Consider the following 25,273-nt stretch of genomic DNA (forward strand, 5'->3'; position numbering starts at 1 on the left):
TTACCATCCAGTGATTTGCCATACAAACTTATGACTTTCCATATCATCGAATAGCAACCTATGACTTTCTACAGAAACCCATTACCGTCATAGCAACAAGTGACTTCAAATAGCAATACGTAACTGTCATTGCAACCATTGACATTCCATTGCAGCCATAGACAGTATTTAGCACCCGATGACTTTTTTATAAAATATAATGAATAAGTGCTCTAGCACCGGCTTGAGGGGTACTCAATTCTCAACACTTAATAGTGCTAGCATCAATGATCAAAAGCTTCTTCTTCGAATTGACAAATGCTAGAGATTAGATACTTGGCATGAACATTGTGTAGTGGACCTCTACCAAGATTTTCAAGTCATGGGGTCATTGATTTTCATTATGTACATATAGTCAAAACAGAAACTAAAATAAATGTTTTTTTCTGAATAGGAGTAAGCTAGTGCTTAGATACTCGACATGAAATATTGTGATGTAGAACTGTATCAGGATTGTTTAAATCAGAACCTTGGAGAAAAAATTTGCCCTGTCCAAGGGGACACAGTAACCCTCTTTCTTTTTTTTGATGTAAAACAGCAAAATTTGTGCCATGTACAATTTAAGATGTAGAACTGAACTTCAATATCAGCAAACCTAGATTTTGATGTTGTAACCTACGTTCTATTCCTTTGATGTACATCTATAAAAACTAGACTATATACCAATTTTAAATGTTAAATTCAACATTGCTATAAGCTGACCTAGATTTAGATAATGTTACCTACTTTCTCGTCATTTGATATACAGCAATGGAATTTTGGAGTTTAAAACCAGCTGACTTATATTTTGACAAAGTGACATACTTTCTTGTCCTTTGATGTACAACCATAAAATTTAAGTGGTATGCGCAGTTTTAGATGCAAGAATGAACTTTAGTATCAGCTTACCAAGATTAAGTTGACCTTCTATGTGCACAATTTCAGGTGTAGAATCGAAGTTTGATACCATATGACCTAGATATTGATCGAGTGACCTACCTTTCTAATTTTGATGTACAGATATGAAATAAGTACCATGTTTAAAGTATAATTGAAAAATAAACAACAACAAAAAACAACAACAACAATTGCATGTCTAGTTACAAACATCGTTATATGTCTTGTAATGAACCCTAGATATCACTGATTTCATACAAATAACAGGCTGTCCTCATGTAAGCGGTTGAGGCGAATAGTCCATTATAAAATAAATTGAGTTAAAAACAGTTGAAGACACTGTCTTATAATTGTATGAAACTTTCAAAGTGCACACGATAAATACATGTATAAAATTTGCGATCACAAATCAGCAATGCAACTGAACCTTTGTACAGTGTGCAATTTGGCAATAATAGTACGACGTAATTTTGAAATGAATTAAAAACGCATACATTTATTAAGAATTATTGAATCGTCCTTAATTTTAAACAGTTATAACTTTACTGGTCCTTTTCTTTCTGACAAATAGTTTAAATGTGCATTTGGGTGACTGCAGACGATAGAAACTTGAAGATAAAATAATATGTAGCTTCAAATAATTTATATTTATTTATTTATATAGCATTGTTTAAAGTGACATTATACCCATCCAAAAGTATATGGTCCGTGAAAAAATAACATACAAAATAATTTAACATTTTGCCATAACAATGTTCAATTTGTTATTTTACCTTTGATAACTAATCAATTATGTAAGTAACCAACTAAAATTTCTATTAATATTGTTTAAAATGTCGAATTAACTGATGTCTGTTTTATCATCATTAAAATATTTTCATAGAATTTAAAGCTTTTATATACAACACGGTCGATCGTTTTACCAATATCTAACGCTGCAACATTTTTAAGACGGACATAATGTATTTGGTTGGTTCTCTCTTGAAATAATGTATCAGCATTTTGTCTTTTGGTTTTTCGAATATGTTACACACATAATTGTTAAATTTGAATACTAACTGTTCATTTGATATACTTAAATGAACAAACCCCTAGTTCATCATTGATATAAATTATTTAATTTATTTATTCAATTACGCCCATATATACTGTTTTGTCTCATCATTACTGCGTTAACATTCAATAAATGGTTTGTAATATTTACACTATCCTATTTTCATCGTACCGGAAAAACATCTATCATGATTATAACAATTTTATGCCACTCAACCCCCCCCCCCCAAAAAAAAAAAAATAGATAAAATTAATTAACGAATCAATAGGAATATGAATAATCACTTGTTCAGGCTTATCGTGTTCTACGTATGTTATCTATAAAGGGTGTTTCTTTATTTGTGATAAACCTCTAGTGGTCAAGTTGTTCGACAAAAGAGGGTAAAGGCACCAGTTTAGTGTATTAACATGTTAAAGGCGCATTTTAAACACTATTCTTGCATAACTGTTCATTGAGTGTACAGTTTATGCTTAAATACAATTTAGTATAGTTTATAAGTAAACATTTCAAATAGATTTTATAGATTGAAATATAAATAAAACAAACGTACAAAGTATTTGCAATTGGTCATACAGATTTATCATAAATAAACGAGAATACTTGTTTTTGCTTTAATTTATTTTACTTTATTTATAACGGAATGTTATTTTGTTTAAAATGATTATTCAAAATTCATTTCAGTTTTTGTCTTTGATATTAAAAAATAAATAAATAAAACATGGCTTGCTTCACATTGAAATCTTATTTTTGCTTTTGTTAAACATTCAGACTATTTCAATATGTCAACGACCGGCACTGAAAAACATTGCAGACTGTGTCTCATGCTTAGTAAAGGAGGGACAAAAGCATGTCAATATTTTCTATTAAAGCGTGTGAAAGAAATGCCAAGGGACTCCAAACAAAACGAATGGACACTTGCATCATTTTTGAACAGTAAAAAGCAAATTATAATTAAGTCAAAGCTTTCAAAGAAGAAGTATAAAGTCCTCTTTCCAAACACCGGTGATACAGTGCTTTCTAACTGGGATTTATCACTTCCCTGCCAAGTCCTTATTTCATACTGTGGTTTGGATGAATTTGACCGATTGGATATAGAAAATTTGCGAAAAATACGGAATGGTCTCTGTCACATGAACGACGCGGAAATCACAAATTTGGAGTTTGAAAGCAAATTTAAAGTGGTCCAAGTGTTCGTTGGTAGAATTTTGGAGAAACTCGATGACAACGATTTGAAGCTAGAGGTTGATACAATCATCAAAGAATTAGAAAGTGGATCTCTTTCGCTTAACGACACGCTTGACGAAATGCGTAAGTTTTATTTGATGGAAATGGACATCCATGAAAAGTTAGACCATGGTACGTAACGTTTATACATCAAATATTACATATTGTACAATTGTTTACAAAACCTTAATTACCAGTTCAACAGTGTTGTTTTTGTTATATAAACACAGATTTGTGCTTTAAAAGTATGAGCATACAGTGAGAGTAAAATGAAATAAAATACAATAAGTATCCGATAAATCATTCTTACATTTTGTCAACATATCTTAAACTTTTTACAGTTGAGGAAAAAGTTTTAGAAACGCATGAGAAACTTGACCATGATACGTAATGTTTATACATTAAATATAACATATTGTAGAATTATTTCCAAACCTTATTTTTCAATTAAATAGTGTTGTTTTTGTTTATAAATACAGATTATAAGCTTTAAGAATATGAGCATACAGTGATAGAAAAATGTAATACAAATACAATTAGTAGCCGATAAAACATTTTTACATTTGTGTCAACCTATCTTAAACATTTTTTACAGTTGACGAAAAAGTTTTAGAAAAGTTTGAGAAACTTGACGACAAGTTGGAAGTAATAAATAATAAGCTCAACCAAAGGGCAAGCTCAGGAATCGATTCAGCTACAAACAATGTTCTTGTTCCTGGTAAATGCCCATTGTTTTCATAAGTCTTATTTTCTGCGATTACATATAAGAAACAACAAGTTCTAGATTTATGCGCATCCGCTGTAGAAAAAAATAATGTATCTATTATTTCTGTGGAGACAAATGTTTATAAATAAACCTCTTTTCTATTAGAACTTCGTTACTTACATTTTTTGTTGTTTTCTAAATGAATGCATTTACATCGACTTCCTGAAATGAAAAATGTATTTAGCAGTCAATCTATCAAAGTAAAACACTTACTATTGACACACATTATACTGGTACTATATTGATGCTGAGTGGACAACACAAATAACACATTTTGGGCTACATGTGTCTCATCAATATCTATACATTTATACTCAAACTAATTGGATAGTTGTTCCATTAACGATTTAATACTATATTTGTTACTACAGGAGTTGACATTTTTTCTTGATTTAAAAAATGTCAGTGATGAAGAAGAAAAAACGATGTCTGATGTTTTACAAAAGTTGTTTGAAGAGGTCATAAATCAGAACAATGATCTCAAATCCAGCATACCGCCCAATTCATATGCTAGACTAAGAAAGGCAGTCGATAAAACATTTCAGCTATTTCTATCTAAAGGATGGAGAATCATACGCGCTAAACATGAATGCATACAACTACATATAAGATGTAGCAATTTTAAATTGCTTGCCGACTTGTTTAGGGAACATACTAATGGAAAAATCCACAACCATCAAACAGATTTAAATGAAGCATTAGCCGAATGTGTCAATGGAGGAAAGTCATACATTGAAACTATTATTTATAAAGGCGAGTTTTGGAATGTTTTGGACAAATCAAGTAAGAAACTTTGTAATCATTTGACAATATAAAATATTACGTTCCGTATTTTTATGCTCCCCGAAAAAATTTCGGGGGAGCATATAGTCGCCGCCTTGTCCGTCCGTCCGTCCGTCCGGCTTTCCGTCCGTCCGTCCGTCCCCTTTTCTTGTCCGGGACATAACTTTAAAACAACAAGAGATATCAACATGAAACTTTGTAGGTAGATAGATCTCATTGAGTAGGTGTGCAGTGCACAAGAACCGTAACTCTGCCTTGCCTAATTTTTGAATTATTCCCCTTTGTTTATTTTTACACTTTGAACTTTGTCCGGGACATAACTCTAAATGTATAAGAGGTATCAACATGAAACTTTGTAGGTAGATAGATCTCATTGAGTAGGTGTGCAGTGCACAAGAACCGTAACTCTGCCTTGCCTAATTTTTGAATTATCCCCCTTTGTTTATTTTACACTTTGAACTTTGTCCGGGACATAACTCTAAAACTATAATAGGTATCAACATGAAACTTTGTAGGTAGATAGATCTCATTGAGTAGGTGTGCAGTGAACAAGAACCGTAACTCTGCCTTGCCTAAGTTTTGAATTATCCCCCTTTGTTTATTTTTACACTTTGAACTTTGTCCGGGACATAACTCTAAATGTATAAGAGGTATCAACATGAAACTTTGTAGGTAGATAGATCTCATTGAGTAGGTGTGCAGTGCACAAAAACCGTAACTCTGCCTTGCCTAATTTTTGAATTATCCCCCTTTGTTTATTTTACACTTTGAACTTTGTCCGGGACATAACTCTAAAACTATAAGTGGTATCAACATGAAATTTTGTAGGTAGAAAGATTTCATAGAGTAGGTGTGCAGTGCACAAGAACCGTAACTCTGACTTGCCTAATTTTTGAATTATTCCCCTTTGTTTATTTTGACACTTTGAACTTTGTCCAAGACATAACTGTAAAACTATAAGAGGTATCAACATGAAACTTTGTAGGTAGATAGATCTCATTGAGTAGGTGTGCAGTGCACAAGAACCATAACTCTGCCTTGCCAAATTTTTTAATTATCCCCCTTTGTTTATTTTCACACTTTGAACTTTGTCCGGGACATAACTCTAAAAGTATAAGAGGTATCAACATGAAACTTTGTAGGTAGATAGATCTCATTAAGTAGGTTTGCAGTGCACAAGAACTGTAACACTGTCTTGCCTACTTTTGGAGTTATTGCCCTTTGTTCATTTTGACACTTTGAACTTTGTCCGGGACATTACTCTAAAATTTTAAGAGATATCTGAACATGAAACTTTGTAGATAGATAGGTCTCATTGGATGGAAGTGCAGTGCTTAAGAATCATTACTCTGCCTTGCCTTATTTTGAAGTAATTGCTCTTTGTTTATTTTTACTTTTTGACTTTTGTCCGAGACATAACTTTAAAACTATTAGAGATATCAACATGAAACTTTGTAGGTAGCTAGATATAATTGGATAGAACTGCAAAACAAAGCCTGGTCTAATTTTGGAGTTATTGCCCTTTGTTCATTTTTACACTTTGAATTTTACCAGGGACATAACTCTGATATCATCAGGAAACTTTATAGATAGATAGATCTCATTGAATAGAAGTGCAGTGCAAAAAAAGCATAACTCTGCCTTGCCTAATTTTGGAGTTTTTGCCCTTTGTTCATTTTTTTTTATACTTTCCTGTGTCCAGAACCTTCTCGGGGAGCATCACCCGGTTCAACCGGTTCTTGTTTTTATTTTGACAGTACATTAGTATATTGCAACGTTTCAAATGTACTAACTTGAAAATATCTGATTCGTTAATTTCGGTAAAACCACCATGATTCTACCATTGAACCATGCCATTTTGGTTGTTAGAAGAAATGAAATGCGTTGATACAGAAAACCATATCAATTTTCGATTTTTGTATTTGACCATTTTTTGCATTTAACCGCAATTTTGTGAGATTGTGCAATTATAGTAAAACCTAATGTAATCGACCTTCAACATTCAAGGGCTATTATTCGATTTAATACAATATGTGATACAGTTATATTGCATATACAAATTAACACAAATTATATTGTTTTGATTAACTGATTTAAAGGATCAAGATTTCTTGTTATATTTTTAGTCTCATTCGTCGATATATATTTATCGGTTCTCAACATCGACGTTGCAAAGCAAAATGATAACGTGCAACCACTCCATAAAGACAGGAGGGCTACATTATCGTTAACAGCTCAAAATATAAAGTCTGAAAACAACGCATCCTTTGAGCGAGACACTCAATTTATGTCAAATAAAATCTATTCCCTATTGTATAAAACTAATAGAGAAAATAATCAATCGTAAAAATACTAACATTGGCTCTCACGTAGAGATCAATCTATCATACTGAAGGGAAACAAGTGTGCACATTTCGTTTCCACTTTTTTTCGCAGCGAAAGTCATTCGTTTTGGCAGTTGTTCCATAAGATTTCACTTTTCAATTAAAAGCTAATTATCTATTTTTGTATTATACATGTTTTGCGTTTGTTATCTAGAATAATAAAATATCAATAAAACAGATATCTTTGTAACAAGATACATTTATGTTTAAATCGTTGCAGGTTATATGACGGTTAATACAAGGCTAAATTGCAACATAGCGCTTGCCTAGCGACTCGAGTCATACATGCACACAACTTTTGATAAAGGGACATATAACCAGTCAAAAACTTAACTAATATTATAATCATTATTCTCTACGTCTTATGTGTTAAACTTTATTATCAGGGCTATTTAAACTCGTTTTATTATATTCTATTATATAACTTCATATATATAAAAAATAGTATAAGAAACAAAATATACCAACCTTAGTGAGCGAAATTTTAATCCGTAGTGAAATACGAATCTGACAGAGACAAGTTATAAGGTAACTACGCAGTTATTCAAAACAAGGTTGAATCAATAAATAAACTCCATGTTTTTTGCTTTGTTTGGTACTGAATTATAGCTTTAAAAGAGCCTTGGACTAGTATTGTTATGATATTCGATCACAATGGTAATCGTTTTTTCTATATGTTTTCAGATAACGTAATGTTTTACTTTTGATGTGGTATATAATTGTTAAAACTGATTATTATTGAAATATAAGAAATAAGTATTTTAACAAATAATGACGTCTACAAAATAAATTTTATCAATAATCCCATACAATTCCACTATTAAATTCATTAGATATTAGTTTATTCGTACTCATAATATTCGCGTCAATCTGTTTTTACTTTCGAGTATATCGTATTTAAATGACGAATGGCGGTTAAGATTAACACATACTTTATTTAGCAACATGTATAATTCCGAATGTCATTTAAGAAAATAACTTAACTAAAGTTTAATCAATTCGAAAATTTAATAGGAAGTGTATTTTCAACGAAAATACCGTGTACAATCGTGTACATGTACATGGAAATCAAGTGAAATACCATTCAAGTTAACATTTTTTGTTATAAAGCACAGCGCATATTTATTACTACCAAGGATTTAACCGCCTGAACATGTGTTTTATATTTTGAATTTGAATAAATTTTAATATTTATGCAAACATAAATTATTATGATAGTATTACTCTCATGAAAATGAATAGCATAGAGTACAAACATTTTAGAACGAATCTTTTAAATCCTTTGAGACATATATAATTATCTTTCAAAAGCAGGTTCTAAGGTTACAACATAAATGTTTAAATATGACTGCACTTCAGCAAAGTCAGATAAATAGGGAACGAACCTTAAGGAACGAATCCTTATTCCGTAGTCAAATATATGCATGTATATAACATAAAACAATGAAAGTACTGTGCATCTATAATAATGTGGGAGTTTGTTTTGTGTACACTAAAGTTTACAACCTTTGACTGAATAGGTAAAAACCGGGTTTTCTGAAAGCAAATACATTGTATTATGTAAGATAAAAACAGAGTTTGAAACGTCTTGATTGCAAAGTTAGTAAATTCAATGGGATGCCAAAGAAATAATTAATTTATAATGAGTTCGAGCCTCACAAGTTGTCTTGAATTGTTCGCTTATTCTTTCCCTATTCTTTTAATTTTTACATGAGATGCAAATGAATTGGAATATAAGGGCAGTTTTGTTATAATATAATATCTAATAATTTATGTATACTAGTAATAATGATTTTTATCCCGTGTAGTATGTAGCAGTCATAGTGCGTTTGCAGTGCACGAGTATTTTGTGCCAACTTAACTATAATTAAAACAATTTGTGTGTATGCATTCTGTACCAGGTTGCACAAACTTGCTTAATATAGCTGCATTTAGAACAAAAGTAAAAAGTGAAATGAGTGGTTGAAAGAAAATTACACAGTATTTGTAATCTTAACAAGAATAAATACAAAATATTCTTACATGAATGATAATTATAAAGAAATATTTTTCTTGGGAAAAGGTACGATACTAACATAACTGTCTTGCATTAAAGTGACATTTTGTCCATCTAAGGGTATATAGTATGTAAAAGGGTGTAAGTCAAAATAAGTTTACATTTTGACATGGTTTCTTTCAATATAATAATTCACTTTGCATAAACCATTGATAAACCATATGGCCACCGAAAGTTACCTGTAACGTTCAATTTATTAAGAGAGTGGGGCAGTTTTTTTATATTTTAGGGAAATTTATATTTCATTCTTAACATTTTCCAATCAATTGTTGGTAAATCACCATAACAACAGACAATCGTATGAAATATAGAATTAATTCAGCTCTACTTGAGAATGAAATAAAAATGAGCATAATGTCACTTTATTATTCAACTAGAAATTCACCAGGCAACTTTACCTCCTGCGTCACGCTGACAATGGATAAAATTGTCGATATTTTGATTTACATAGCTGACACGTTTGACACATATTAATATAGTAAACACAATATGATATTTGTTTTATTGTGCACTTAATCACCGCGTTACTAAAAAAATACTTCTAAATGCACAGTAATTGCGTAATTGTTAAAATAGGGCTACACTCATAAACAAATAATTGTTGGCGAGTGGACAATAGTTACAGGAAATGAAATGTTACAAAATAGGCATTTTTTTGTACCCCAGTTGAAGATGAATGTCATTTACGATGTACACAATTGTATACCTCCTGCACAGACGGTTTTATGCTATTCTTTGACGAAAAACCAGCCATAGAAACTTGACAATTCATAATTCGGTTCTACTAAGCAGATAAGTAAAACTATAATTGTCGATCCGAGAGTTACACAATGCAGTGGTATTATCTTTATTTGAGAAAATGGAAGCTGATAACATGCAGCTTGGATAAAATACATATCATTAACCTAAAACAAAAATAAGAAAATAAAATACATTGTACAGCTTATCACTTGCTTTTGTAAGATTTAAACTCTTTAGCAAAATGACTTTATTAATAATAATTATACGGTTGTATATAATGACGCAAAAGAAAGAGATTAACTACCGAATTACGTTTAACAGTATAATCGTCTTTGTTCTCTTAAAGTTCATCTCAAGTAGTGTTATTGTACAGGTAGTAGCGTAAATTAAATAACTGGAATAATGGTTTCGAAATTATTATTGTATAAAGGTATGACAACCCTAATAGGAACGACAATTAAGTGAAAAATGACAACGTAGTTAAGGTTTATGTCTTGAAATTTATACATTAGAAGGGCTCTTTTTTTTCAGAAAACAAAACAATATTTGTTGTTATTTTTTATATTAAAAATAGTTCCTATTGATTGTTGTTATACATGCTCGATGATTGTTTCATGAACATGAATCATTTTCTTGCACATGCCTATGCTGCTTTTTCTTTAAAGTGGGGTCATTAAATTCACATTTTTTTACAGAGATTTATTGAGAAAAATCCTATTTGTTTTTTAACGTATATTTGTCGGTCTTGTCAAACAGTCAAATGTAAAATACTTTTACGTAGTAGCTTTGCTTTTAGCAGTACTCAGACAAAGGTTAAGGAAGTTAGCTTGGTGCAATATGAAAGCTAAATATAACAGTTATGTTCCTTTATGAGATTTAAAAGTGTTATTGTAAAACATGACTGTTCTACAGAAACCTGCTCTGCAGAATATACCTTGTGTATGACTAGATGACAATTCAGCATTCGGTCTATATTAAATGATAAGTTAATTTATTAAGCTAGCGCGACATTACTTCAACATTTCATCTACAGGTTATTTTAATGACGATCTAATATACAAAGATATTGTTAATCATAGATTGGCGAGCCTCACTGCTAGCTCTACATTCAGTTAAACGGGTGGTCATTATTGAATAACCAGCTGACACGATATTCAGATTCACATTCTTTCAATACTGATTTTTGATCTACAAGATACCGTGAGAGATTAGCGCGATATTCAGCTCATAAGTATCATTGCATCATTCGTTTATAAATGAAGTGAATTATAAACTTGTCTCGACATTGACCTCAGGATTTAATCTTAATTGAATGACGACCTTTGATGTGACGCTCAACATGCATCAAGACATTTGTTATATGAGAATGATTTAATGTAAAAGGTAACTGGACAAAATTTCATCTCTTTAGAGCGACAAAGATGACATGCAAAGCCAGCATAACATTCAAACACTAGTCGTTATAAAACTAATTACGAGTTAAATTATAACTGCTTCATCATTCAATTATGCAAAGCAAGCTCGACAGGACGCACAACAATCGTCTTAAGATAAATTAGGCTGACATATGAAATTGACTCGGCATTCTGTTCAACATCCTCAATTTTTTTTTCAAAAGTGGCAAAGTAAATGCGTACAGGAATGTGTTACAGAGTTCCAGCCTAAAGGAAGATTTGCATGAAGCATAAAACTGTGTTATTTCAAAAGATTAAGATATGTAGGTGGATTTTCAGTGCAAAATGTAGATCAATGCTAGATCTGCACATGCAAGTTACAATAAATTCATTAAGGAAATATAATGAAATAACTTATATTTATGTGTCACCAGAAATACATTTGTAAAGCTGTTCTCACATTTTTAAAGCAACAGAATATAACAAATACAAAATCAATACAAGGTATGGTCTGTTACATGGTATTTTTCATCAGTCAAGGTGTACGAGTGGTGTCCCAGAATTACGTGGACTTTTGCTATAACTTTTTTTTTTTTAATGCATTTTTTAGCAAATTTGTACACAATACCTTTAACATATCCTTAATGAATATGTCCATTATTTTTAAATTTCTAACATTGCTTCTCTATATTTTACGTCGCTATAGTAACGCAGTATGCGCAGGGCGGGGCAGTCCAATATTTTGTATTAATAAGTTGTCTTTACTTTGGTATATATCTTGCGTATTTATACGTAAAAAATGGCGCGACGTCGTAAGCATATGCAGTGACGTCATATGAACGTTCGTTTGAAATTTTGACGTCATATCTGTTTCCGTTATTGTTTACCAGCGGACAACTGACAACCGTTGCTCTTGGATATTTAACAAAAAATGACGTCCACGGATTACGCGGAACATCGGACTATCATCAAGTTTTGTGTTAATCTTGGAAAGACGCCAACACAGACGCAGGAAATGTTGGAGACTGCAAAAGTGAGACCACCTTTTTGTCGATCACTCGTTTTTAAGTGACATAAGCGTTTTCGAGACGGCCGGGAGGACATTGAAGACGACAAGGGTCGTGGGAGAAAGTCAACGTTGACTGCGGCGTCAATTAAGGAAGTCAAGGACGTCATAGATCGGGACAGGCGTTACACCAAGGTCAAGGCTGAGTACTATTCAAGGGTAAGCAATAATTTTGTGTTTAAAAAAAAATGATTTTTAAAAATTAAACTAATAATTTATTATTTTAAACGCAATTTATCCGCTTCAGCTTTTAAGAAAGTGAACTCAAACTGCTATAGTAAGCAGTGCGCATGATAGGTTATTTCCCTTGTTAACGCACATTGTCTTTGCGTACAAAATAAACTCCACAATGATAATAATAATAATAATAATAATAATAATAATAAATATAAAAGAACTATAATAATATTTATAATAATAATAAAAATAATAATGATAAATAATAATAATAATAATAAGGGACGGAAGTTCGATTCCTTCCAGGAACTCTCGTTCGCAACGCAGAAAGTGGTGGCTGATTTCGACCAGGAGTGGTACAGGGCGGTGTACGACCAGTGGATATATCGACACCATAGGTGTATTGAGTTAGGCGGCGACTATGTTGAGAAAAACTGACATTCGACGCCACGCATTTATTAACAACTAGCGACGCCACCGGAATGACGTCGTAATTTCGGAATGGACTGCCTCACACCCGCTACCCCTTGTCTCATTACCCTGTCCACAGACACTGATCCAGTTGCCGGACAACTTTGAAATTTTTTTTACTAATGCAATAAAGTTGCATTTTGTTCATGTTTATTTTGTTTGTTTTTATTTTCAGTAGTTTTTGAGTTTTTTTTATCTTAATTGAATGACGACCTTTGATGTGACGCTCAACATGCATCAAGACATTTGTTATATGAGAATGATTTAATGTAAAAGGTAACTGGACAAAATTTCATCTCTTTAGAGCGACAAAGATGACATGCAAAGCCAGCATAACATTCAAACACTAGTCGTTATAAAACTAATTACGAGTTAAATTATAACTGCTTCATCATTCAATTATGCAAAGCAAGCTCGACAGGACGCACAAGAATCGTCTTAAGATAAATTAGGCTGACATATGAAATTGACTCGGCATTCTGTTCAACATCCTCAACTTTTTTTCAAAAGTGGCAAAGTCTAAATGCGTACAGGAATGTGTTACAGAGTTCCAGCCTAAAGGAAGATTTACATGAAGCATAAAACTGTGTTATTTCAAAAGATTAAGATATGTACTAGGTGGATTTTCAGTGCAAAATGTAGATCAATGCTAGATCTGCACATGCAAGTTACAATAAATTCATTAAGGAAATATAATGAAATAACTTATATTTATGTGTCACCAGAAAAACATTTGTAAAGCTGTTCTCACATTTTTAAAGCTACAGAATATAACAAATACAAAATCAATACAAGGTATGGTCTGTTACATGGTATTTTTCATCAGTCAAGGTGTACGAGGGGTGTCCCAGAATTACGTGGACTTTTGCTATAACTTTTTTATTTTTTAATGCATTTTTTAGCAAATTTGTACACAATACCTTTAACATATCCTTAATGAATATGTCCATTATTTTTAAATTTCTAACATTGCTTCTCTATATTTTACGTCGCTATAGTAACGCAGTATGCGCAGGGCGGGGCAGTCCAATATTTTGTATTAATAAGTTGTCTTTACTTTGGTATATATCTTGCGTATTTATACGTAAAAAAAATGGCGCGACGTCGTAAGCATATGCAGTGACGTCATATGAACGTTCGTTTGAAATTTTGACGTCATAGCTGTTTCCGTTATGTTTACCAGCGGACAATTGACAACCGTTGCTCTTGGATATTTAACAAAAAATGACGTCCACGGATTACGCGGAACATCGGACTATCATCAAGTTTTGTGTTAATCTTGGAAAGACGCCAACACAGACGCAGGAAATGTTGGAGACTGCAAAAGTGAGACCTCCTGTTTGTCGATCACTCGTTTTCAAGTGACATAAGCGTTTTCGAGACGGCCGGGAGGACATTGAAGACGACAAGGGTCGTGGGAGAAAGTCAACGTTGACTGCGGCGTCAATTAAGGAAGTCAAGGACGTCATAGATCGGGACAGGCGTTACACCAAGGTCAATGCTGAGTACTATTCAAGGGTAAGCAATAATTTTGTGTTAAAAAAATGATTTTTAAAAATTAAGCTAATAATTTATTATTTTAAACGCAATTTATCCGCTTCTGCTTTTAAGAAAGTGAACTCAAACTGCTATAGTAAGCAGTGTGCATGATAGGTTATTTCCCTTGTTAACGCACATTGTCTTTGCGTACAAAATAAACTCCACAATGATAATAATAATAAAAATAATAATAATAATAATAATAATAATAATAATAATAATAATAATAATAATAATAAAAATAATAATAGTAATGATAATAATAATAAAAAAATAATAATGATAAATAATAATAATAATAAGGGACGGAAGTTCGATTCCTTCCAGGAACGCTCGTTCGCAACGCAGAAAGTGGTGGCTGATTTCGACCAGGAGTGGTACAGGGCGGTGTACGACCAGTGGATATATCGACACCATAGGTGTATTGAGTTAGGCGGCGACTATGTTGAGAAAACTGACATTCGACGCCACGCATTTATTAACAACTAGCGACGCCACCGGAATGACGTCGTAATTTCGGAATGGACTGCCTCACACCCGCTACCCCTTGTCTCATTACCCTGTCCACAGACACTGATCCAGTTGCCGGACAACTTTGAATTTTTTTTACTAATGCAATAAAGTTGCATTTTGTTCATGTTAATTTTGTTTGTTTTTATTTTCAGTAGTTTTTGAGTTACAGCAAAAGTCCACATAATTCTGGGACATCCCTCGTATGTGCGATTCACCAATGACATTATTTGCATGGGTCTGACTTGGCATTATACACTGTAACAGACAATTTTAGGCTTTGACCTGCAAGTGAGACATTGACTTTTGAGGTATTGGTCAAGGTATTGTGCATGACATAACGTCTAATTATTGTTAACTTTGGTGCAAGTAATCTTAAAATTGTGATTGATAGAAGAGTTATATACCGGCACAAACCTTAGAACAAACCATTTTAAGGTTTGGAACCATAGTGAACCCTTGACATTGAAGCATGGCATATTGGTGTTGTGCACGACATGTTGTCTTGTTATTGTTAACACTTGTGCCAAGTATTTTCAAAATTCCTTGATGGATAAAAAAGTTATGAAATGAAAACAAAATATACCCTAGAACAGATCATACTTAGATTTGACCTAAAAGTGTGCCTTGACCTTGTTGGTAGATGTCTGTGTGTTGCGCATGATACGTTGTTTTATTATTGTGAACATTAATGTGAGATATTATTTTTTAAATCCCTTCACGGATAAAAAAAAGTTATGGACCGGACACGACTAATGCCCTGAAATAGACAATATTGACCTTTAAGCACCAAGTGTGACCTTAAGGTAGAGGCCAGGTATTGCACATGACACATTGTCTAATTATTACAATTATTAAGGCCAAATTATACAAAGTCCTTTAATAAATGATTTTTAGACCGGACACGAAAATGTGACGAACGGATAGACGGACGTACGGACGAACGGACCGATTAAGTCTAATTCTATACCCCCTTTATTTTTCAAAAGGCGGCGGACAATAAAGCTTAACGGTTTATTTTATGTAAATAAAAACATGCATCGTAAATGCATAAAATGCAGTCCTTACTTTATGCGCATTATACATCAATTTACCTTTTGTAATTATTGATAAGGAAAGATAACTTTAAGTCGCATTTAATGTTTGCCTTCATATATTTCTCTCCCGTTGTAAAATAAATATTTCCGCTAGAGCCATAAAAGGTAGAAAATCAGGGATGGGGATGTCACGTTTTCTCTGCTTGTAAAAATTACAAAATGTCTTGAATCATTAAAGTAAATTTTATGTCCTTAGCTACCTTCTTTAAATTGTAACCTTTTTAAAAGGTCATTTACTACACTCTGTATCAGTCGTCTCAATTGACCCATTTATAATTGTACTTACGATTTATCATAGTAAAATAAAGAGGATAAATAGACATATGTGCATTTACACTCGCGCATGATTCATCATGAATAAGACAACAACTAGAAGAAATGATAATGCAATATATTTTCTACTTTCATACGTACATATATATAGATTTAGCTGTACAATCATGGTGAAATATTTCCGAATAGCAAATCGTTTTTCAACAGAAATGCTTAACAATATTATTTTTAAAAAAATTAAAAGTTTTTTTTTCAATGTCAAATGATCATCGAAGATATATTATGATCATTTTTTTATTTGAAAAACTGCTATACAGGTTCTTTAAGAATATAAATGTAAAGAGTGCAAAAATAAAAGATGTGCTACACACTTAATGGAATTTTATTTTTAAATTACAAATGACCTTGTTCACCTCTGACAGTTAGAAAATAAAATAAAAAAACTAATAAGAACAAAATACACAAAGTAACCAAAAAATGATAAACAAAGGTCGTATAAACCAAGACGGGATTAGTTTATCATGATTCGTACATTATCATATACTTCGTCAAATCAATTTAAAAAAAAAACAACAATTTCTCAAAAAGAATCAGTGAGTGATGTGATGATTGAAAATTAGTTTGTTTGTTTTGGTTTTTATTTTTTTTTATTTTTTTTTTTTTTTTGTGAATTCATTTAATTAGGACCTATGATGCATATTATGTTATGTATATGTGTGTCGTTCTGAAAGGGATATATTCCTAAACATCAAATGCATTTTTTTAGATTAAAAACATCAAAGCAATGTTCTGACAACTTTTGCTATTAAAATATGTTTCTATTAAAAAAAATTTGTATTAATGTTTTATGTGTTTCATGTTAACATATCCAATATGTAGTGTGATATTTATTGTAATTTTAACTAAAAATAGGTTTTATTTTCATTGTAATTTAAACTATAAAGGCTTTTATTTTTGAGTTTATCTTAACCTTTGGTAAAAAAATAATATTTCGTGTTTATGTCTATTAAAGATATATGTTTTAACCTCAAACTGTTATTGTTACATAAGAGTTTTAATTAATATCCTTTATACATCATCTTGCTAGACAGTGTTAATTTGCGAGTACATGTAATTAGACTTTTTTAATGGTGAAAAAATCTTTGAAGTTGTAAGCTCAAAAGGTTTTGTGCTTGTGTTACAGTGTAACAAAGTTTCTTATTCATAAGGATCTAATGTCATTTGGAATAGATCTTACAACATTTAACAAATATAACATTTTCAAATTTTGAAAAATAGATTTTGAAAAGTGTCTCTCAAGAAAAAAAGAATTCAAACATTACATTTTTTCTCTCAGAGTAATGAGAATGCAGTTTGGTACAATCTTACTTACTCTTTTATATATTTTCTCTAGTCAGATATTAACCACATGCTACAATATAGCGAGATTTTTTACGCATTGCATCAAATAACACAGAAACAATGGATACACATATCTTAAAAATATTTTTATTAAAAGGCCTAAAACATCTTCTGTCCTGCAAAGTGGAAAAAAATCAAAGTGACTATCATTTTTATTATGAATGAAATTATATGAAAACATATATATATTTTAAAGAAATAAAAGCAAATATATATTAGAAGTATGACATTCCCAAAGATTGTTATTTTGCCATCTGATTTTAAAAGCAGATCAAATTTACTGTGTACAAAGAAATATTGAATTCCTTTATACACACAGGCGCACGTACACTGAAAGAACTACTTTTTAATGGTAAAATAACAAAACAAATCGGCTGAATACTATCGTACCAATAATATAAGTACATTGTACAAAGTAAGGCATATCATAATATATATAATCAGACATCAATAAAACTACTGTGTTAAAATTAGGTAAAAAGTCCAGTTATCTTTACATCTTTATAGTTACATGTATACACATATCTTAACAGCTGCAAAACATATATTGGATGTGCGCTACGGGTTAAACAGCTTTGTACTCGTCCAACGAAAGTAAGTATTGTACCCGATAATGCACAAGAACCTGCTAATATTTGTTCGCATTTGATTTATTTGGTTATTGAATTAAAAAAAAATATTGCATCCCGGTGGTACTAGATTGATTGCTGATTAATAGCATAAAAAGTTGCTGGCAATATAATGCTAGTAAAGTCAATTCAACGTATAAACAGTATGAATACCGTTGTGTGATTAATTCATTATAAAATTTCATCAGTAAGTGTCAAAATGTGTATACAATGAGAAATTTTATGACAAAAAAGACGAATTTATTAAAAATGTATGTACATGTTTGTCATATATTAAAAAGAGGAAATTAGAAAATAAAAAACTCGCACGCCCACACACATGCACGCACGCACACACACACACATACAACAAATGTAACTAAACCATATTTAAATAAACTACATAGGCATTTATGATCATGATCATTAAGAGAATAAAAATAAACACTCGTGTTTAGCATTGAAGCTTCTCAATGTTAATTTTTTTTTTAAATAAGGGAAATCACTTGAGATGTCCCTTCATAGGGGTGTTTTATTGAGACACGCTTCTTGATGGAAAAAATATGAAACAAAGAAATGACAGTATAAGGTAAACACAGGTCCCGTGCGTTCCGGATCACGTATCCCAATATTGTTCAGTACCATCGTGTTGCACTAAAATAAATCCGGAGACAGATGTCCGTGGAACAATTGAGGAAGGTATTATCCGATGGCAGAAGAACAGATACGGAAAATTCAACTAGTCTGTTAATGTCGGAATATTAACGTCTTAAAGCAATAGTTTGATTTGTTTTCAACTAATGTATTAATTTGACCTTTGGATAGATTGAAATAGAAGTGTGGTGAAAGATTTTCTGTTATGTTCTGGAGGCATGCTGTGACGCCAACGGATAATACTTAATTTGTATTTAAAGTTCATTCTGGACACTACAAGACGTTGACGAATTCACACAAAGTATTTGGTGCAGAGTGCATTTGAATATATGTATATATAAGATATAAAGATATAATTATCTTTGTCAATGGCATCCGCCCATCGAGCTTGATCTTGAAGTCTTTGTCCTGTCTTTCTTATCCAAGACCTAAAGCAAACGTAATTAAGGCTTAAATAGTTAAGAATTTAGTCAAACAGCTTTCCAAAAAGCCCTCCTACTGCTGCTCCGAGAACCGACCCTGCAGGACCTCCGAATGACCCAATTACCGCCCCCGTCGTTGCACCAGCCGCCGTTCCAGTATTATCCTGTTTAATACAAAAGTGAGTTTATAGGGATCATATCGTATATAATTGATTTTCAAAGTATTTGTTGATCAAACAAATGGCAATCTGATGTTGACTTACACTTGAAGAAGTCAGGTGTCTTATCTCATGTATGTTACCTGCTTTCTTTTAAATTAAATCATTTTTCAATGTATTTCATCAAATATATTTAAGCTTGAAAGCAGTAAAAACTGTATAATGTATTTATTTTACCTTATATATGACAAGAAATTATGATAAGTCAGCATTCTTACTCTTTGCAAAATTTCAAAAGTATACCTTACCAAAACGTTAATTGTTTTGTATCATAGGGGACCTTTCTGTTGAAAATGTTTCAGAGTTAAATCGTATACATATACATGCACAGAAGTTGACTGGAGTGCATGTATTATTTTCCCGCAATCCAGAGCATGCCCATTAATTGGCTTATTTTTGCTGGTTTTTTTTTTTTTTGTGACGGCAGAGGAAGGGGAAACAACAAAAAATTCATATTCAGATGCTCGTTTAGTGGTTACTTTTTTCTGGGGTTTCATATTGCGACAACAGGGAACGTGTTTTTATGTTTGACTATGAGCACATCAAAACACTCGGCAATGATTTATACTCGAGAGCTATGCCCCCCCCCCCCCCCGTACAAATCAGACAGTCTGAACGTACATCGATTCATTCTCTTTCTTTTATCATGTTTTAATAGAAATATATAATACTAGGTAATATTTAATTTGTTTAGATGGAATTCTTTCATGAGTTGTCAAATGAAATTGAAATACATTTTAAACAAATTAAGGAAACTGATTTTAAACAAGTATTTATTAAGAAAGATTCGTTTAAATTTGGCGTGGTTGTGCCAAGCGTACTCTTGATAAAAAAAAGGTTATAAATAATAACAGAAAGTTCATGTAACAATATGACGTTAAGAGAATACATGAAGCTAACTCACAAATTGTTTGAAGTTCAACATGTTTATAACTAAACTGCAAGATTGGCATCGGTCTGATCATAATTGGAGCTAATTGGAGTTGTGTTATGTATTGTTCGAATATATTAAACTGTCCGTTTTGCATATATTATCCAGTGATTCAATATAATTTTTAAGACAAGAAAGGCCAAATTTTTCAACTCTTAACTGTTTTGTTGTATTGTAAGTGTGTATTCCAGAAAAGACTGAAAGTGCCTGTTAGACCGTCGAAAATACCCAATTACATCTTGTTTGCTCATTGAGCCATACTTTATCCTTGTTTAATATATTTGATGAATATTTTAAATGCACGTATTATCTATGTACTATGTCTTTCGTATTGTTCTTTTTCTTTCTTTCTTATTTCTGACTTATTAACGTCTGTTTCCTTTAAACTATTAGTTCTACTTTTATATATGTGCATTACATTATTTTTGGCGTGTTTAACTCTGCATTATACTTCGGAGCTATTCTGTCTCATCACTGATTCGAGAGGTAAGAGTAAAATGCACACTATGTCGAAACAATGCTATTAGCAATGGGTTTTTGCTAGTGGTAATGGCTGTTTTCACACATTGATAATATATCTTAAACTATCATAACTAATCACCAGAACCTGTATGTAAAATGGGCAGATAAATATAATTATTACAATGTGTTTGTTTTTAATTATGTCAGATATATTTATTATAGTTAATTAGTTAAAATATTTAAAGTGATGTTGTAGGGTGTAATCCGAGAAACCGATTGTCTAATATAATTTCACAAACACAAAATCTATTGTCTACAACGATGCATTAAAGTGTTAGTTTAATAAGGAAACAGTTTTACTAGTTAGATCATTGTTTATCTGATTCAATTTAAATGGAAAGAAGGAAAGAAAGAAAAACAAAGCTAATGCCCAGACAGAGTTAAACATAATTTTTTGGCATTTTGTATGTGTTACAGCTTTGTCGCTTATAATGACTTTCAGAATCTCTTCTTGAGACAAATAAACTGTGAACGATCATTGATGTCTTAAGTTAACATGATGTGATCTTAAATGATTACATTTTATTTATACACCCCAAACAAATATCAATCCAAATCAAATAAAAAAGTGTACGGATTAACATTGATAAGCTCAAGTAGTCTACTCAACATGTAATTTTCATACATTTCTGTTAAAAATTGAGTTTTGTCCGCTATCCTTGATATAATATACACAAAGGATTTCAAAGGGGTTAACCTTTCTGCCATAATACGATGGTGTTTCGACATTTAATGGTAAGGATTACGCAAAATGTAAAGGAAAATTTAATGACAGTAATAAATGTGATTTTATGTTAACTGCGACATTGACCTACAGCATCTTTGCTTCGTAAAACTGTGTTCTTTAACAGCTGTACAAATCAAGATCTATATATTCTGTGGTATTCGGTATTTTACACAAATAAGTATAAGGTAACTTAACAAAAATAAGTATACTTAAAATGAATCCTTATACAATGTCTATAATCTGTTGGTTACATTTGTTTAACAAAACACTGCTTTTGATTAGGACTAACAAAAATGAAGCAGTTACCTGTCTAATGTAAAAGTTATTCCTAAAATCCATCCTATAACATTATGATTTCTGTGTACCTGTGTTCTTTTCTAAATCTCAAGGAGAGCACAAGCAAAAAAATCAGAAGAGACATTCCGTTGATGACATATTATATATATGTATTTGTTTATGGGGGGTATAACTTCAACTGAATTTGCATGTTCCTTCCTAGCGCAAGCGACACAAGTATGAATATTTTAAGTACCGCATACTTTCCTATGATACAACATATTTACTAACAATGAATTCTTACCCGTTTTGAAAACTTTCGACTCTGAAAAAAAAACAGGAAAACATCACATCACATTTATTAACTGAGTCTATTATCTGTTGGTTATCTTTGACAAGCAGAAATGGCTTTTTAAAAGGATGAAAAAAGAAAAACGAGTGATTGTTATGTTTCTAAAATGGATTTTGTTCTGAAATTCGTCATTTATACAGAATGTGAAATTCTGAAATTATGCCTGTGATCTTGTTTTCTTTAATATTTCTTAAATTGTATTTACAAATTCAAGGGGCAAGACACAAAAGTATTACAATTTCAAGAAGTGCATACGTTTCTTTTTTACAAACTATTTACTAACAAAAAATTATTACCTGTCTTGGAGGATCTGGACTCTGAAAATAAAACAGAAAAACATCGCATAAATCTGTAATCTGTTGGTTACATTTGATACAATTGAGAACGATAAACAAAACATGAGACCCTTTCTCAAATTAAATCTATTTCTGCAATCCATCATATAAATCATTCCCCTCCCCGAAGTGTGAGCATAAAGTCGCCGTTTTGTCCGTCCGTCCCATTTTCATGTCCGGGACATAGCTGTTACAACAAGAGGAATCAACATGAAACTTTGTAGGTAGCTAGATCTCATAGGGTATGTGTGCACTGTGCAAGAACCGTAGCACTGCCCTGCCTAATTTTGAGATATTGCTCTTTGTTCATTTTTACACTTTGAACTTTGTCCAGAACATATCTCTGAAACTATAATAGATTAAAACATGTGGTAGGTTGACATGTTTCTAGGTTAATAGATCTCTTTAGGCTGAAGTGCAGTGTTAATTAATCATAATTCTTCTGTCTTCCCTTATTCTGGAGTTATTGCCCTTTCTTCATTATAACACTTTGATTTTTGTCCGGACATTACTCTAGAACTATAAGAGATTTTAACATGAAACTTTATATATAGATATACCTTATTGGGTAAAATTGCAGTGCAAATAAATCCATAACTATGCCTTGCCTAAGTTTGGAGATATTGCCCTTTGTTCATTTTTTCTCTCTGATTTTGTCCGAACATAGCTTTGAAACCATAAGATGTATCAATAGGAAACTTTGTAGATAAATAGATCTTAATAAATAGAAGTGCAGTGTGAATGAACCGTAACTCTGCCTGGTATTATTTTAGAGCTATTGTACTTTGTTCATTTTTACACTTCACACATTGTCCAGGGAATAACTCTGTAAGTAATATATATACATGTATATAAACACGACACTTTGTAGGTAGATATGTCTCATTGAGTAAATGTGCAGTGCAAAAGAACCATAACTCTGCATTGTCTTATTTTGGGGTTAATGCCCTTTTTCAATTTTACCCTGTTAACTTTTTCCGGGTCGGTAGACATATCTCATTAAATGAATGTGCAGTGCAAAGGACCGTTACTCTGCCTTGAACAATTTTGGAATAATTGCACTTTGAACTTTGTCCGGGATTAAACCGGCTCTTTTTATTTCAGGGTATGTTTGTATGGTCCTAAAATCAAGGAGAGAAAAGAAAATGTTAGACATTTAGGTGATGACATTTATTCATACAGAATTTTCAATTTTGTTAGTTTCTTTTGATTGCTTTCAATTGCTTTCGCAAATTCCTGGCGCAAGCCTCAAACGTATACAGACGTAACTATTTTAAGTAAGGCATGCTTTTTGTTTTACTGGCAATTAACACACTTAACATAGTTTGTATTTCATTTAATAATTAAACCATCAAGCTGCAGGTAACATGCATTTCATTTTTACTAACAACAAATTATTACCTTACTTGGAGGTGCTGGAGTCTGAAAAATAAAAATAAAAAAAACGTCATAAAATTAAATGCCTGAGCCTACAGTCTTTCGAATCTGAAAATAAAACAGGAAATTCACATATATTATTAATTGAGTAAATTGTTTGGTTACATTTGGTAAACATGGCACGCCTTATAAAAAGAGTGAACATACACGAGTAAAGTTTACTGTCTGTAATAAATTTATTTGAAATTCGTCATTTATCAAAAGAAGTTCCATGTTTCTTGGTATTGTACTAAAAGCTCAAATATATGATTTGCTTTTGTTTATTTATTTTTCACATTTGCACTTGAATTGACAATCTGAAAAGAGGTATGCGCATTCTTTTTCGCAGTGGTCACTCCATGACACTGAAGCACAGTTCTCACCCAGAAAACATTGTGACATAATCTTTGGACACCAGTATAGGTCAACTATCTGACGAATCTGAACATCAAGAGTCACGTGGGTCTATGATGTATTATTGTTGCATATTTTTATATAGCGTAAATTTTCAAACTTTGAAGCGATTTCTCTTAGTAAATTGGATATATTATTGTTAAAAAATAATTTTAATTTTCCAAAGAAATAATTATTTGAATTGAAACCCAAATTTACTAATTAATGTTTTTGCACAACCCCATACAGTTACTAACCTAAAGAAAATTGAAGACACGACCACGAATAAAAGATATCGATTTGATTCGTACTTATTTTCTTTCTTTTTACTCTCATGTTTATCGTATAGTAAATTAATAAGTTAATAAACTCTTTACAAGATAATTGATGTTATATTAAGAGCAGTGTTAAATATTGTTAATGTTTAATGGGAAGATTCACAGATCTCAAATATCCGAGGAAGTTAGGACAAGAAAGTTCATTGCTGAAACTTATTTAAGTCTTTAGAACTTATACGTTTCAGAAAATTCATTATATTATTTTCATTGGATTCAGAATGACCTATGAA

General features: G+C 31.7%; 3 protein-coding genes across 3 annotated transcripts in view; 2 read left to right on the forward strand and 1 right to left on the reverse strand.

The window, feature by feature from the left end:
• The first annotated feature begins 2,734 nt into the window (after positions 1-2,734).
• Positions 2,735-3,584, forward strand: LOC132721592 (uncharacterized). The gene is made up of 2 exons (XM_060705913.1): positions 2,735-3,325; positions 3,535-3,584. Exons 1-2 carry the CDS (start codon positions 2,749-2,751, stop codon positions 3,582-3,584), a joined length of 627 nt encoding a protein of 208 aa, XP_060561896.1. The 5' UTR covers positions 2,735-2,748.
• Positions 3,585-4,346: 762 nt separating this feature from the next.
• Positions 4,347-7,362, forward strand: LOC132721590 (uncharacterized). Its single transcript, XM_060705910.1, has 3 exons — positions 4,347-4,742; positions 6,869-7,055; positions 7,347-7,362. Exons 1-3 carry the CDS (start codon positions 4,385-4,387, stop codon positions 7,360-7,362), a joined length of 561 nt encoding a protein of 186 aa, XP_060561893.1. The 5' UTR covers positions 4,347-4,384.
• Positions 7,363-19,579: 12,217 nt separating this feature from the next.
• LOC132721591 (uncharacterized) overlaps positions 19,580-25,273 on the reverse strand; it is a 28,467-nt gene continuing 22,773 nt past the window's right edge. Inside the window, exons 9-12 of the mRNA XM_060705912.1 lie at positions 24,298-24,318; positions 22,858-22,878; positions 22,514-22,534; positions 19,580-19,699 (exon numbers count right to left, since the gene is read on the reverse strand). Of these exons, the coding sequence (XP_060561895.1) occupies positions 19,580-19,699; positions 22,514-22,534; positions 22,858-22,878; positions 24,298-24,318 (183 nt within the window). The remainder of the gene's footprint in view (positions 19,700-22,513; positions 22,535-22,857; positions 22,879-24,297; positions 24,319-25,273) is intronic.

Source organism: Ruditapes philippinarum, unplaced genomic scaffold (assembly GCF_026571515.1).
Source record: "Ruditapes philippinarum isolate M1 unplaced genomic scaffold, ASM2657151v2 ctg2242_1_1_1_1, whole genome shotgun sequence".
Classification (NCBI taxonomy): Eukaryota; Metazoa; Mollusca; class Bivalvia; order Venerida; family Veneridae; genus Ruditapes; species Ruditapes philippinarum.

Bases quoted from the DNA above. Each gene is read 5' to 3' on its own strand.
- LOC132721592 (XM_060705913.1), top strand. From the start codon at position 2,749: ATGTCAACGACCGGCACTGAAAAACATTGCAGACTGTGTCTCATGCTT. The intron at 3,326-3,534 runs GTACGTAACGTT...AACTTTTTACAG, and splicing joins CCATGAAAAGTTAGACCATG to TTGAGGAAAAAGTTTTAGAA.
- LOC132721590 (XM_060705910.1), top strand. From the start codon at position 4,385: ATGTCTGATGTTTTACAAAAGTTGTTTGAAGAGGTCATAAATCAGAAC. The intron at 4,743-6,868 runs GTAAGAAACTTT...TTATATTTTTAG, and splicing joins GAATGTTTTGGACAAATCAA to TCTCATTCGTCGATATATAT.